The sequence below is a fragment of the Spermophilus citellus genome (assembly GCF_964194105.1).
Source record: "Spermophilus citellus genome assembly, chromosome: 18".
Lineage (NCBI taxonomy): Eukaryota > Metazoa > Chordata > Mammalia > Rodentia > Sciuridae > Spermophilus > Spermophilus citellus.
In genome coordinates, this window is record NC_138200.1 from 51,899,264 (window position 1) to 51,912,508 (window position 13,245).

Here is a 13,245-nt window from a genome sequence, read left to right on the forward strand (position 1 = left end):
TATATAAAAGAGAAAATAATCTCACTAGTTTTTAATTTTGACTACATATTAAAATTATTTTTAATGTACTGGGTAATATTGGTATTTGATACATTGAGTTAAATACATTATTTAAATTTTTTTCATTTTAATGTGACTACTAGATAATCCTAAAGAAAATCTTATAAGTGGGTAAGTACATGGATCATTAAAATGGAAGGAAAAAATTATAATGGAAAATGTTGAGGCTCAATTGTTAAAAAAATTAAAATATGAATTTTTATCTCCTAGGATCATTTAAGGGAATTAATACTATCCATTGCCCAAAATAAACACGGTTGGTGCTCCTCAGAGAAGCTACAGTCTGGCCCCAAAACTGATCCAAAGCAGTAGGAACCTTTTAAGTTATATTGGAAGTGTCACCTGTTAGAGTATATCTATGATGGTCTGGGTGGGGGTGGGTGGGGAGGGAATGCTTTCCTGAGGAAATATGTGAGATCTGAAGGGTGGCAGACACAACAGCTGAGAAAGTTGACACAAGAATTATAGGAAACCAGCCAGTTTGAGAAACAGCATCAGAATATGATCACGACATGGAATTTGAAGGGGTTGCAGTAGTGAAATGAATCCAAAAGGGTTAGCAGAGACCAGGGTAGAAGTCACAAGTAGTGCTGAACTGGCTTTACTAGCCATATGAAAGCATTGGGATCATTGCTAAGGGTGAACCAGAAGCCACAGAGGGGTTATAAGCTTGATGGAATGGGCAATTGAGAAAATCCATTTTGGTTGATTAAAGAGAAGGCTAGAAGCAATAACTTTATTGCACCTGACCATAAGTTGACCTGGTAGGGAGACTTAAGGTTAGCCTAGTGGGCTTGGAGACATTTCAGAGCTGAGAGGAAAAGTATAGGGAACAGAATTTTTAGATTTCTTCATTTCTCTTATAGTCAGAACAGGCTGGTTGTATTGCCTTAAAACACACACAAAAAATATTTTTAATTGATTTAAAAGATTTATCCTTTATGTGCTGGGCTCAGTGGTGCACATCTGTAATCCCAGCAGCTTGGGAGACTGAATCAGGAGGATTGCAAATTCAAAGCCAGCCTTGGCAACTTATCGAGTTCCTAAGCTACCCTGTCTCAAAAATAAGTGCTGGGGATGTGGCTCAAAGGTTAAGTGCCCCTGGGTTCAATCCCTAGTACCAAAAAAAAAAAAAAAAAGAATTATCCTTTATGTGATGAATTAAATCAGTCGTTCACCTAGGCTGACAGCAGTACTGGAACATGGACAGCCATTGTGAGAGAACCAAGAAAATAGTGTCATGAAAGAAGTACTGGTTTTGGAAACTCACCTGAAATTGACACATGTCCTCTGTTTTCAATGGACCAAGCTAGACACAACCACACCCAGCTTAAGCTCTGCATGGAACTGCAGGCCTACTTTTTGCCCAGAAGGGAGTCAATATTTATGAATAACTAATAGTTACCATGAATTCCTATTTCAATGATTAAGTATTTGGGGCTGGGGATGTAATTCAATAGTAGAGTACTTGCCCAGCATGTTCAAGAGCCTAGATTCAATCCCTAGCAGTGACAGGGTTGAAGGAACACAGGACCTTACTCTTTTCAAGAAAAATATACTTATGAGAGACAAGTCCCCAGTAGTCACATTGAATAAGAATTCTAGAATCTCATTATATGACTTCTACCAAGCTAATATACAGGAGCTAATATATAGCGGGAGAATAAGGACAGGAAAAATGCAGGATACACTTCAAAAAGAAAAAAGTGGGGCAAGGTATTGTGTCCAACTACAACTAAAAAAAAAAAAAAAATGACTGGTCTGTTAACTATGAAACATCATGGAGAGACCATTCAAGGATCCTGTACCCTGAGAGGGGGGTGTTCTTGGTAAGGCTTTCAAGCTTGTTACATTTTTTAAAAAAGCTTTTTTAGTTGTTGATGACCTTTATTTCATTTATTTACTTATATTTGGTGCTGAGAATTGAACCCAGTGCCTCACACATGCTAGGCAAGTACTCTACCACTGAGCCACAACCCCAGCTCAAGCTTGCTACATTTCTTGCCTTCAAATTATCACATTTGACTGTTGTACTATGTACTAAAAGGAATGGCATCCTTGCAGCCTCTCCCCCAGCCACTTTTCCCCAGCTCCCCCAAGCCACTTTTCTGAGCAACACCACTACCCATCTCGCTACTCAAACTGGAAAACTATATCTTTACTTTTGACTCACATTCTCCCTCATCTTCCATACCCAATCTAAAATTCTGCCAATAGATTCCATCAAGTCTTTTTTTTTAAATTTTCAGTTACACACAAAGCATTTATCTGTAAACACTTTTATAAGAGCAGATCTAACAAATCTCTGAGGGTAGTTATGATCATTTTACAGATAATGAAACCTAAGGCATGGAGAAGTAATTTGGCTAAGACACAGAATTATTAAGTGACAGAACTGGGATTCTGTTTTTCAGTCCATGAGCTGTTAATTACTGTGCTGTGTCCTGAGGCTGTCCCTGTAAGTCTGGTTTGAACTGCTACTATGATCACTTGTCTTCCTGAATACATTCTTCATCAGCCACTTTAATATTTCTGAACATCCCCACCTTTAGTTTGAAAGAACAGCCATTGGAAACATTCTGAGTTGGCCTACTTACCTGAAGCATCTGCTTCTACTTGATGTATTGGGCCCTGGATTATGGCTTCCTGGTACCATCATCCCAAAGCTGTCAGACTCACCTTACAAAAACCTGGTGCATCCCACTTAAATAAGCAAAGATAAACTTGTTATTGGCTAATGTTCACATAATCCTACCTCCCTATTATCCCAACAGGGGATTTCTTAGGAGCTTCCTCTACTTTGTTTTTCCTGTTATTTGGTTTACCAAACTGAAAAATAATTCTCATTTTGTTATGTAGAGGCTTGTGACTTTCTCTTTGTCTTGTATATATAAGGCTATCTGGCCTACCCCATCCCAATTCAGAACCTACTCCCCCTTTTTTTTTCACTAGAAATAAGACCTTTTAAGTGTTTTTAAATTTATTTTAAAATTTTTGCAGTACCAGGGACTAAACCCAGTGGTACTCTACCACTGAGCTACATCCCCAGCTCTTTTTATCTTTTACTTTGAGGTGGTATTGCTAAGTTACCCAGGCTGACCCCAAACTTGCAATCCTCCTGCCTCAGCCTGCTAAGTAGTTATGATTACAGACTTGTGGCACTGCACCTGGCCCTCCTAGAGTTTTAAATAGATCTACTATTTCCAATCTGGTTGGATTTAAGTTCAATTCAGATACTTTTTAAATTGACTAAGACTATTCTTTGCCATTTTTTTCCAGGTTCTCTTCTCAAGCTATTTAGTCCAGCTGCCCAACTAACCTTTCCTAGACATGTGTTATTAAAACTTGCCATGGTGAGTGTAAATAAGGATCCCCTGATCCCCGTTTCCTGTTCCCATATGGGCATTGACAATTTTTTGAAATGTTTGTTTGAAAACAATTTCCTGAAATGTTCTTTCTTATTGACATAGCTAATGTTTCTTTTGTTTTTACAGAGAAAATATGTGTTTTTTTTTTCTCTTGGAATTCCTTCCACATCAATTAATAGAGCATTTCACTTTTTAAAAGTATCTTCTTGTACTCATCTGGGTTTATTTAGCCAATTCCCTCTTGGACATCCCAGTGATCCAGTTCTGTTGTTATGGCATATGATGCTGCATTGGACATTCTACTCTGTTTTAATGCCAGTAGCAGTGACTTCAAATATTTATGGGATCTCCCCTGTTAAACTTTGCTGCCAATGTTTAATGGTCTTGATCAAATCCTTGGCATTCTCTGTGCCTCAGTTTCCTCATCTATGAATGAGGAAGGAATTCCTCCAGCAGGTTCAGCCAGAACTTTTGGGCTGCATACACTTGAGCATCCTAAAATGAAAACATAGCCAAGGCTGTTTCTGAGGTCAGTCCTTTGCTGCCACTTTGTAATCGCACATCCACCCTGGGATGAGAGATTATACCCTATTTTACAGCTAAATGAATGAGGTTCAAATGAGGTGCAAAGCCTTATTCAAGGCTCTTTGTTCCGTAGCCACCAGAACCCAAGTTATTTCCATTACATCTGCCCCTCAAGGAAGAAGGTTTTTAAACAGGGGAGATAGTGACATGTGGCCTCCTTTGGATCCCGCCCAGGGGTGACTCTCTACCTCTGGATGTGGTTCTAAAGGAGGCTTGGCCCAGGGCCCCTTCCTTTCTACCTCGTCGTCTTCACCAGCCAAGCGGCCCCCACTTCCCACGCATTCTAGCATACTCTTAAACTTCTTCAGGTTGACGCTAGCTCAGGGGTGACTGGATGGGGGAATCCATCCCCCGACCAACAGCAGTCCTGGCCCAACGAAAGATGGGGCACCCGCGAGCCGTGGGGCTCTGGGACTCGACGTCCTTTCTCCTGTTGGGTCTCAGACCGTGTGACCTTATGCGCCCAGTGAATACTAGCGAGACGCGTGTAGACGGAAGATGAATGTTGTGTAGCTATGTGACGTGTGTATTGCGTGGTGTACTCTCCCTAGTGCAGACATATGAAACGTGTGTGAGGTGGTGTGCAGATGTGGGGGCTCACGACCTCTGGGGCTCTTGGCTTTTAGAATTCCCAGGAGTAAAATCATGCCTTAACCTTCCCGGGGACTGTCAGGGCCACTTGATCCGGAGCTTGCGCATGCGCGACCCCGCCTCAGACTCTTCCCCTGTGGCTGGAACTCCGCCTTTGCCCCGCCCCCGCCGCACTTTACGGCTGGGCACTCTGCTTTTGCTGCAGTTGCTCCAGCCGTCGCTGCCGCCGCCGCCGCTACCGTGCTTGTGCTGCTGTGGCTGCTGCCAGTGAAGTGAAGTGAGGTGAGATGTGGTGTTGGGCTGGTGCCGCTGCTGCCGCCCCAGAACGGGGTGGAAAGCTGGGCTGTCACGGGCTGGCGAGGGTAGCGAGTCAGTCGCGGCGTTGTCTCCTTAGGTCCGGACCTGTCTGCGCTACTGTCTGCGCTACTGCAGGGAGGCCGCCCGGGCCCGGGGAGCCGAACCAATGCTGGATCTGGAGGTGGTGCCTGAACGCTCTCTGGGGAACGAGCAATGGGAATTCACGCTGGGTAAGTGTGGGACCTTCTGTCAGGACCCACTCTCTTTGGGCCCTTGAGCTTCTAGTCTCTGCCTCTGAGTCGGTGGCTGCTCGCCTTTTTGTCCCCTCTGTTCTTTGGGCTCCAGGCATTAGATTCCCACTCGGACCCGACAGATCAGTCTGTCAGTCGCCTTACAGGGTAATGACGCCCTCTCCTTGGGCCTCAGCAGGATCCCTCCTGAGGCAGTGGGACTGTAGCTGTACTACTACTACTAATAACAACCGAGTCTGTGAATTGGTACTATTGTCATTTCCTTTCCTATTTTTACTCACTAAATAATAACTAAGAGGTGGCTGACACCCCTAATCACCACTATGATCTCTGTCTCCCTTTGCTTTGGGGGTTATGTGTTTCCTTTTTCAGAAGGGAAAATCTGAGCTCTGATGTTTGCATTCCTTCACCCTAGTGTGTTTACTTTGATGTCCCAGTACTATGAAAAGGGGGTGGTGGAAGTAGGTGTTGCTGCTGCTTGTTTGTGCAGGCCTGAACTTTTGTCACTCTAATGTGGGCTACTGAGGTGAGTCAGCTGCTCAGTAGATTATGGCTTATCCTTGATACTCAGCATATTGGAGAAACCAGTAGAATTTTGATATATCCCATTTGATGCTCAATTGCTCTATACCTCCTGTCAGTAGTAGGAGCCAGTGTTGTTGAAGGGTCCTAGCCAATATCTCTCTTAATTTAAACCACTCCTGCAGAGTTCCTCAAAATTTTGCCAGTATGAAATGCTGCCTTGAGAGGCTAGTGTTATCATGTAATTCTGTTTGACTTGTAGTTTATGTCTTTCCTCACCTTGACAGCTTCTACCCACACCAAGACCTTCAGGACTGGGTAAAAAACTACAACCATAGCTTCAAACTGACTAGTTTGTGGATCTCTTTGTGGTACAGCATTTAGAGTCCCTTGGTCAAATGTAGTGCAGGCTAGACTTGGTGGCGCATGCCTCTAATCCCAGCAACTCAGGAGACTAAGACAAGAATTGTAAGTTCCAGGCCAGCCTCCCAGCAACTTAGAGAGACCCTGTCTCAAAGAAAAAAGTTAAAAAGAGGTTAAGGGTGTAGCTTGGTGGTATAGTGCCCCTGTGATCAATCCCCAGTATGGCAAAAAAGAAAAGAAAATACTGACTTTGATATTGAAATTTTTAGAAAACTGAGTGGGAGAGCAACACTTCCTCTGGCAACTGGTGTTTTGACTACTTAAGCCCAAGTCCTAATTGCCAGTTTCCAAGAATCAAGTGTTTGGGTAGTTCTTTCAAACTCTCTTAAGCTATCAAAAATAGAAGAACATTTTCATACATTGGGTCCAGAATTGAACTTTGGAGGAAGCTCAGAAAGACCTAAGCCTTGATGATTCCTAAGCCTTGATGATTCCTAAGCCTTGATGATTCTTAAAGTCTGCATTTTTAAATAGTTTAAGTTATTTTTACCTTCTCGATCTTCTCCCTCAACCCTAATACATCCAAGGTATGGTTAGGGCTGTTAAGTGATGATAGGTATGGGAAATGAATCTGTGCTCTAGAATTATATTCCTAGAATAGAGAACTAGGGCAGTGTTTACCTCATGACACCACAACACTAAGTTAGATATTGTTCTGTCCTTTTGCCAGGTAAGAAATAGGTCAAAGAAGTAGGTAGAAATGAGAAACAAGTAACTGAACAGGGATTTCCTGCTTCCTACTGCTTTGCTCTTTTGAGGATGGACTAGGCCTTGTCACCAAGTTTCCTAGTAGAATTTGTGCAAATGCAGATGTATCTGGTCCTGTCAGTCATCTGCCTGGCATCACAATGTGGAACTGCATCCAGCATCTTGGCAACCCTCCTAGCCTTTGTATAATTTTCAGAGATTAGAGAAATTTAACAACATAGAGATAAGAAAACCTAAGCCAAGAGGAATCTAAATGCTATTGATGGTTTAACCATGGTGGAATAAAGGTAGTACAAATTTGAAATATTTTCAGTCAGACTTGCAGAATGTATTGATTTGGAGGCATGTCTCTGAATTTGTTTTTGAAATTAGTCTTTAAAATGCCTAAGAAGCAGGGCATGATGGCACATGCTTGTAATCCCAGTGGCTCACCTGTAATCCCCAGCAGCTCTGGAGACTGAGGCAGGAAGATCACAAGTTCAAATCCAGCCTCAGCAACTTAGCAAGACTCTGTCTCAAAATAAAAAATAAAAAGAATTGGGAATGTGGCTTAGTGATTAAGAACTTCTGGGTTCAGTCTCTGGTACCAGAATAAAATAAAATAAAATGCCCAAAGAAGATATTTGAAAGGTCACTGGATAAACTAGCATTCTGAGATGACCTTGTTACACAGAGATTGAGGACTTACTTCGTTGACAGTAGCATGTACCTCTGTGGGCTCTACTCAAACATTGGAAATTGAATAAGAAGAGAAATAATCTTATGCTAGGGGTAGGGAAGGATTATAGAAATAATTTGTTTTATTATAATGTGGTTAGAAGATGTGTAATTTGCTGTGGAGAGGGAGAAGGGAATTGACCTGACCTGGGGATTCAGGAAAGGCTTCTTACTGGCCCACAGGAGTTGTAACCCTTTCAGTCAAGTTGGGAGAAAAAAAATAGATGGTGTGTGCAGGGAAATATATAAACAACTTGGCATTATAATTAGAGCATGATGAGTAGGTGAGGTGGCACATGCCCATAATCCCAGCTACTCAGGAGTCTGAGGCAGAAAGATCCTAAGTTCAAGGCCAACCTGGGCTTTGTGAGACCCTGTCTCAAAAAAAAAAAAAAAAAAAAAAAAAAAAAAGGTCTATAGATGTGTGAGGTCTTGGATTCAGTCTCCAGTACTACAGTAATAGCATGCTATGCTGGTAAATGAAAAAAATTTACCAAAGTCCTGGTTCTGTTGTGTTGTAGCTGCTCAGGATACTATGGAGGAGACTGTGGGTTTAGTAGAAAAAAAAAATGACTCTGTTAATAAAGTCTGTAATAGGCCTTGGTTTAGAAAGAACATTTTGGAAACTGGATTCAGAAAGATAGGAAAGAAAGGAATTTAGAAGTTTCTGATGTGAGACACTGGGTAGATGTTGGAAAAATTAAGTGAGATATAGAATACAGCGATTTATTTTATTTATTTAATGTGATGCTGAGGATCAAATCCAGTGCCTCATATATTCTAAGCAAGTGCTCTACCACTGATCTACAACTATAGCCCAAGATTTTTTTTTTAATATTTTTTAAGTCATTGTTGGGCACAATACCTTTTATTTTATCTATTTGTTTTTATGTGGTGCTGAGGATTGAACCCAGTGCCTCACATGTGCTAGGCAAGCACTCTGCCGCTGAGCTGCAACCCCAGCCCCCTAGCCCAAGATTTTTAAAAAGTCATTTTTATTCTGTTGACTTTTATTTGCCTTTAGTTGTATACAAAAAACAGTTTGAGATGTGGGTCAGAAACTGGGTGGTTGGTTAAATGAGACATAGGCAGAAGAATTTATAACCTATCTATAGAGACCTGGAAAAGTTAGAGGAATATCAGGAAAAAATGGTATTGGTAGAGAGATAATGGAAATTTTCAAAGGGGAACAGTCATTACCAGAATCCATGGTTTAGGACCTGTGTGTTCTACCTCATTTGTTTTGTTCCACAGATGTGTATGACCACTTACAGTTATGCCAGTGATTGGGTGCCAGAGATATGGTGATAAACAAGACAAACAGGTACCTACCCTTTAGAAGGATATAGGGGAGAATAAAAGATAAAATAGTTGGGTGGAGATTTGCCAAATAAGAGTTGTGGACTAAGGTGTGAGCCAAAACCTGAAATGTGAGAAAACAACTGTTGAAAGAACATTATAGCAGCATTAAGAGTCTAGTGCAAAGGCCTAAGGCAGAAAAGCTTAACATGTGTTAGTAACAAGGGGGAGTCATCGTGAACAACGGAAAGAAAGATGGAGATGGGCAATGTCCAGATATTCAAAGTCTTTAGGTGACAACATGAAAAGCAGTTTTCCCTGTAATGGGAAGCCATTAAAAGGTTATAAACAGGTAAGTGATGAGATCTACAGGATAGATTTATACAGTTTAGAAAGTTAACCATTTTGTTAGAGCTAAGACATGCCCCCCACCATTTCTTTGCCATTCATATAGTTAGTTCCCATTAAAAGTGTTTTGTAGCCCTTCTTACCAGTAGCTGTGTGATGACTGATCCTCATGGCTGCTGCATCTTCCTGATGGGTTTCTCTCTAAGTACCCAAGATCCTAAGATTTTTTTTTTTTTAAAGAGAGAGGGAGAGAGAGAGGAGAGAGAGAGAATTTCAATATTTATTTTTCAGTTATCGGCAGACACAACATCTTTGTTTGTATGTGGTGCTAAGGATTGAACCCGGGCTGCACACACACCAGGCGAGCGCGCTACCGCTTGAGCCACATCCCCAGCCCCAAGATCCTAAGATATTGAGACCAGGACTTTTAATAAAAGATAAAATAGTCCCTGAAGAAACTGGCATTTGTACATGAATTTGAGAAGACGTGTGGCTTTCCCTTTTTTGGCAACTGAGCTTACCTGTCTCCTTCTCATAGTTGTTTGTCCATTCTCTCTGGAAGTAGCATAGGTGCTCCTCCATTTGAGGAATGGTAAGACCGAATGATGCATCCAGCCTGTTCATATTCCCACCCAATATTTATTAAGCTTATATTGTGTGCCAGGCCCTATGCTATAGAAGGCTAAAAAAATACTTGACTTCAACTCAGCTTTCTAATTCCATTCAGCTTTCTTCAAACTGCATGCTCTCAAATAAGAATGTTTAAATACATATGGACTACAAGCTTTGACTTGTTTTAAATATTTTTTTTAGTTGTAAATGAACACAATACCTTTATTTATTTATTTGTTTGTTTGTTTGTTTGTTTATTATGTGGTGCTGAGGATCAAACCCAGGGCCTCATACAACGCCAGACCAGTGTGCTACCACTGAGCCACAACTCCAGCCCTAAGCTTTGACTTTTCAATTCTTCATTTGTATGCTCTTTTCTGCACATCACATCCTCTTGATCAGGAAGTCAACCCATCTTGAATGTGACCCCCCCATGCTGCCCTAGGATTATATGATGATTCCTGCCCTTTCTCTGTTATTCACTCTATAATCCTACTCCCACTGATAAATACTCTACAACCACTATGTAGGTGATCAGCTTTGAGCAAGGAGCTATCCTTGCACTATCCTTGCATTCATGAAATTATAAATGTCTTTGTTTTTAGATTATTCCAGGCCTATTTCTTCTATTTCAGAGTCCTATAATGGGCTCTGAAAACAAATTTTAGTGATTTCTGTGAGTCCCTGGAATGTTTTGAGACATCATTGGGATTTGGATTACTTAAACTGGATGTATATGTAAATTTCCTTTTAATAAGCCATGAGGTTTTTGTTTTGTTTTGCATTTTATGTGTTAAGAGATGTTTGTGAGGGCTGGGGGTTTAGCTCAGTGGTAGAGCACCCCCCTCTCAAGTGTGTGAGGCACTGGATTTGATCCTCAGCACCACATAAAAATAAACAAACATATAGTATCGAACTACAACTAAAAGAAAAAAGTTTTGTTGTTTTTTTTTTTTTTAAGAGATGTTTGTGAGGTTTTTTTTTTTTTTTGGTTTTTGGTTTTGGCACTGGGCATTGAACTTAAGGTAGCTTTACCACTGAGCTACATCCCCAGCCCTTTTTATTTTTTATTTTGAGACAAGGTCTCGCTAAGTTGCTGAGGCTGGCCTTAAACTTGTGATCCTTTGCCTCAGCCTCCCAAGTTGCTTGGATTACAGGGTTTGTGGGGGTTTAAGGAAGAGTTCAGTGAAATGCTTGATAATTTGATTTTTTTCTTTAATATATTTTTTAGTCATTAGTAGACCTTTATTTTATTTATTTACATGTAATGTTGAGAATCTAACACAGTGCCTCACTCACGCCAGGCAAGTGTGGTACATACAGCTAGCCACAGCCCCAGTCCCAATAAATTGATTCTGATACATGTATGATTTTAAAATTTTTTAAATGAGCCCTTATAAATTAATGTTTTTGTTTTTGTTTTGTGATGATGCTGGGGTTTTTTGTTTGTTTTGATTTTTGCTACTGAGATTGAATCTCAGGGTACTTAAACACTGAGCCACATCCATAGCCCTTTTTATTTTTTATTTTGAGACAGAGTCTCGCTAAGTTGCTTAGGGCCTCACTAAGTTGCTAAGACTGGTTTTTGTTTTTGTTTTTTGTTTTTTTTCAAACTTGTTATTTGTGCATCTTTATTGTGTTTCATTTTAAATTTATTTTATTTTTTCTGAACACTTTTATTTGTTCTTTTTAGTTATACATGAAAGTAGAATGTATTTGACATCATACATACATGGAGTATAACTTCTTATTTTTGTGATTGTACATGATGTGGAGTTGCACTGCAAAGTTATATCTGATTCATTCTATTGTCTTTCCCATTCCCATCCCTTCTCCCTCCCCCCCAGATAGGATACCCTGTCCCATCTGGTGACCTCCCCCCCCCACCACCCTTCTGCCTGTGGTGAGTCAGCATCCGCATATCAGAGATATCATTCTGCCTTTGGTTTTTTGGGATTGGTTTATTTTACTTAACCTGATAGCTGAGACTGGCTTTGAACTTGTCATTCTCCTGCGTCAACCTCCTGAGCTGCTGCGATTACAGGTGTGCACCACTGCACCTGACTACTAAACCAGTGTGTTTTAACAGACCTTCATTTGAGAGATTCTGAGACAGATGCTAAAGAGGAGAAGGGACCTGCCCTGGTCATAGGTGATAGTCCCCAGGAGTGAGGACTAGAATTTTAGTTTCCAGAGACATGAAATCAGTGCTTTTCTCACTATGGCCTTTTGTTCATGTTGACTTCTCTGAGCCCTTTGCCTGCTTCAGATCAGAGAGGAAGCCCCTATTACCAGGAAGGATTTTTTGTTTTGTTTTGGTGAGTCCAGGGTCTCTTAACCACTGAGCCACATCCCCAGCCCCACCCCCTTTGAGACAGGGTCTCACTAAGTTTCTTAGAGCTTCAGAAAATTGCTGAGGCTGACTTTGAACTTGCGATCCTCCTGCCTCAGCCTCCCAAGCGACTGGGATTGCAGGTGTGCAGCACTACACCTGGCTCAGAAAGTTTTTTTTAATATTCTTGCCTCTCCTTGGATTATTTGAGTATTCCCTTAGTGCTTGCTGGTTATCTTTATTCTAGCTCTTACTGTTTAGTGAACTTTATTTGCTCTTATATCTGTAGACTTTAGTAGCCCCACTTGTCTGTAGGCTTCAGGGATCAGTGCCTAGCCCAAGTAATCACACAGGTGTCCTTGTTTTGTTTCAGGAATGCCTCTATCTCAGGCAGTATCCATTCTTCAGAAGCACTGTCGCATCATCAAAAATGTCCAGGTTCTCTACAGTGAGCAGGTAAGTGGTGGCTTATTTGTTTATGAAGTAGCACTCCTATTCAGTGAGTCAGCTCCATAGGAGATGCTCTAGAAGAAGCTGACTGGTAGAAATTGCTGTTTTCCAATGGGAGGATCTCTAGCACTAGTCAGTTATTAAGTATATTGGCTTGATTCTGAAATTTGGGGTCTTTTTTTTAAACTTTATTTTATTATTTGTTTGTTTGTGGTGCTGAGGATCAAACCCAGTGCCTTGCACGTGCAGGGCAAGTGCTCTACCACTGAGCCATAATCCCAGCCCCTTGGGTCTTGATTATCTATGCTGCCAACTCTAGAAGAACAATAAAAATTAAACCTGTTTTCTCTCTGTACTCAACTTACCTACTGGAGCACTCACCTAGCACATGTGGGACGCTGGGTTTGATCCTCAGCACCACATAAAAATTTTTTATTTTTATTTTTTTAAAGAGAGAGTGAGACAGAGAGGGAGAGAGAGAATTTTAGTATTTATTTTTTTTTTTTTTTTAGTTTTCGGCGGACACAACATCTTTGTTTGTATGTGGTGCTGAGGATCAAACCAGGGCTGCACGCATGCCAGGCAAGTGCGCTACCGCTTGAGCCACATCTCCAGCCCACCACATAAAAATTAAATAGATAAATAAAATAAAAAGGTATTGTGTCCAACTACAACTAAAAAA

At 41.0% G+C, this 13,245-nt stretch overlaps 1 protein-coding gene across 5 annotated transcripts in view; it reads left to right on the top strand.

Annotated features, from left to right (window-relative positions):
- Positions 1–4,777: 4,777 nt before the first annotated feature.
- The window catches only part of PHAF1 (phagophore assembly factor 1), a 28,251-nt gene continuing 19,783 nt past the window's right edge, over positions 4,778–13,245 (top strand). For 2 of the 5 annotated variants that reach the window (XM_081273874.1, XM_081273877.1), the window contains exons 1-3: positions 4,778–4,886; positions 4,999–5,131; positions 12,487–12,569. In XM_081273874.1, coding sequence (XP_081130000.1) covers positions 5,068–5,131; positions 12,487–12,569 — 147 coding nt within the window. In that variant the 5' untranslated portion in view covers positions 4,778–4,886; positions 4,999–5,067. Of the gene's footprint in view, positions 4,887–4,996; positions 5,132–8,776; positions 8,847–11,628; positions 11,685–12,486; positions 12,570–13,245 lie in introns of those variants that run through there. The other 3 variants (XM_081273875.1, XM_081273876.1, XM_081273878.1) reach the window with 3 other exon arrangements.